The 1,961-nt window shown below is 55.7% G+C and overlaps 1 protein-coding gene across 1 annotated transcript; it reads right to left on the minus strand.

The window, feature by feature from the left end:
* Window positions 1-532: 532 nt before the first annotated feature.
* LOC136521397 (peroxiredoxin-2E-1, chloroplastic-like) lies at window positions 533-1,563 on the minus strand. Its single transcript, XM_066515130.1, has one exon. The coding sequence runs from the start codon at window positions 1,428-1,430 to the stop codon at window positions 750-752; it is 681 nt and encodes a 226-aa protein (XP_066371227.1). The 5' UTR covers window positions 1,431-1,563; the 3' UTR covers window positions 533-749.
* Window positions 1,564-1,961: the final 398 nt, after the last annotated feature.

Consider the following 1,961-nt stretch of genomic DNA (forward strand, 5'->3'; position numbering starts at 1 on the left):
CAAGATACTCTATTTACAAAGTGTTGATTGCCAGTGATGATATAATAATAGACCAACAGCAAGACATAATGAGGTGCTAGCAAGGCAAGCGAAAGAAGAGCCTTTGCTCGTCCCCAAGAGGCATATGACCCCTTGCTCGCCAAAACCTGAGTGAATCTGAATCCCCAAAGGCCACAACGTTTCACCAATTAAACTAGCTTCAGCGTTCATTAAGAAAGCAACTTATGTGATACCAGACCAACTGCAGGCATAAGAAATTTTAAAGGACACTGCCAATCCCCAATTAAACTAGATAGATAACCATAGCAACTAACTACAGTGCAGAAATATAAAAAACGTAGTATTTGTTTGGCATGGTGAGTAAAGAATGGTGAGCATCACAGCCTGAACCTTCAAATCAAAATGGAGCCGTTTATACTGCGGCTGTGCGGTCCCTTCTCTTTGACAAGAACACTGAACACACTGAACGCCTGTGATAGTAGTGGTACTATGCAAATGAGCAATTCTCAGACAAGAGTAGCATACCATGGCAAGTCGTGAAACAGAGGGTGTCCACAATTGTAGGAAACTATACGTATACTGACATTCGCAAGAAACTTGCATCTCTGCAGTGCACTAGTAACAGCGCCGATCACAACACAACAGTGGCGGCAGGAACAAGCCACCGTTGCCGTCACGATTATTCAGAAACAAAAACACTAACTTTTTGCCGGAAGAGAGACGAACCCAACAACCATGGCGTGGCAAATTCAGAGCGCGTTGAGCATGTCCTCGGCGCTGCTGTTGGTGAACGCGCCGCCCTCCTCGAGGTTGAGCACCTTGACCACCCCATCCTCCGCGAGCAGCGCGTAGCGCCGGGACCGGACGCCGAGCCCGACGGGCTTGTCGGAGAGGTCGAGCTCGACGCCCATGGCGCGCGCCAGCTCCCCGTTGCCGTCCGAGAGCAGCAGCACCTCGTCGCCGACCCCGAGGCTCTCCTTCCACGCGCGCATCACGAAGGCGTCGTTGACGGAGACGCAGGCCACGGTGTCGACGCCCTTGGCGCGGAGCTCCCCGGCCTTGGCCACGAACCCCGGGAGGTGCTTCTGGGTGCAGGTGGGCGTGAACGCGCCGGGCACCGCGAAGAGCACCACCTTCTTCCCCGCGGTGAGGTCGCGGACCGTCACCGTCTTCAGCTCGCCGTCGGGGGTGTCGAAGTAGGAGAGCGTCGCGTCAGGGAGCCGGTCCCCGACCACGATGGTCTTGGGGGGCGCCGAGGCCGACGACGCCACGGCCCGGATTGGCGCGCCAAGGAATCCCCGGAGGGGGCCCGCGGCGGCGGCCAGGCGGCGGGAGGCGAAGGAGAGCGAGGGGGAGGAGGAGGCGGGGCGCGAGAGGAGGATGCGCTTCCCGGCGGCGGCGGACAGAGCGGCGAGGGCGGAGGTTGCCATGGAGGCGGAGCGAGCGGGCGGCGATGCGGTCGAGGAAACTGCCTGCAGCTGGAGGTTTCTGTTTTGACTTTGGGGGGCGTGAGCCCTAGGATGTGGGGGATTTGGGCTGGTTGTTGGGGGTGCGATTGGCTGCGGGCGGCGGGGCTTGGCCGATGTGCGGGGAGGCTGACAGAGCCCTATCCGTTTTGGCTTTGTTTGAGTCGCGACGAGGAAAATAGTGTTAGCTGATTTGGTGTAAGTAAAAAATATTATTTATTAATTAAAAAATTACTGAAAATATAATCGATTGATTTGTTATGAGAAAAAAATACTATTCGTCGGTAAAAAATGTATGGTTTATAAGGCTCAGGTCGGTGGGTTTGGGTGGTGCGTGGAACGAATGTGATGGCGGCGTGAGGACGACGCCGGCCGGCCGGGCACAGCAAGGTCTGCTTGTGTGGGCGCGATAGTGAGCCCAGTGTTCTTCGAGGTGTTGTCGGGCCCAAAATATGCCTCCGAATTGGGTTATACATTCGCTAATCCAGTAATCCA

Source organism: Miscanthus floridulus, chromosome 18 (assembly GCF_019320115.1).
Source record: "Miscanthus floridulus cultivar M001 chromosome 18, ASM1932011v1, whole genome shotgun sequence".
NCBI classification, from domain to species: domain Eukaryota; kingdom Viridiplantae; phylum Streptophyta; class Magnoliopsida; order Poales; family Poaceae; genus Miscanthus; species Miscanthus floridulus.

Coding starts and splice junctions, on each gene's coding strand:
- LOC136521397 (XM_066515130.1), bottom strand. CDS start 1,430: ATGGCAACCTCCGCCCTCGCCGCTCTGTCCGCCGCCGCCGGGAAGCGC.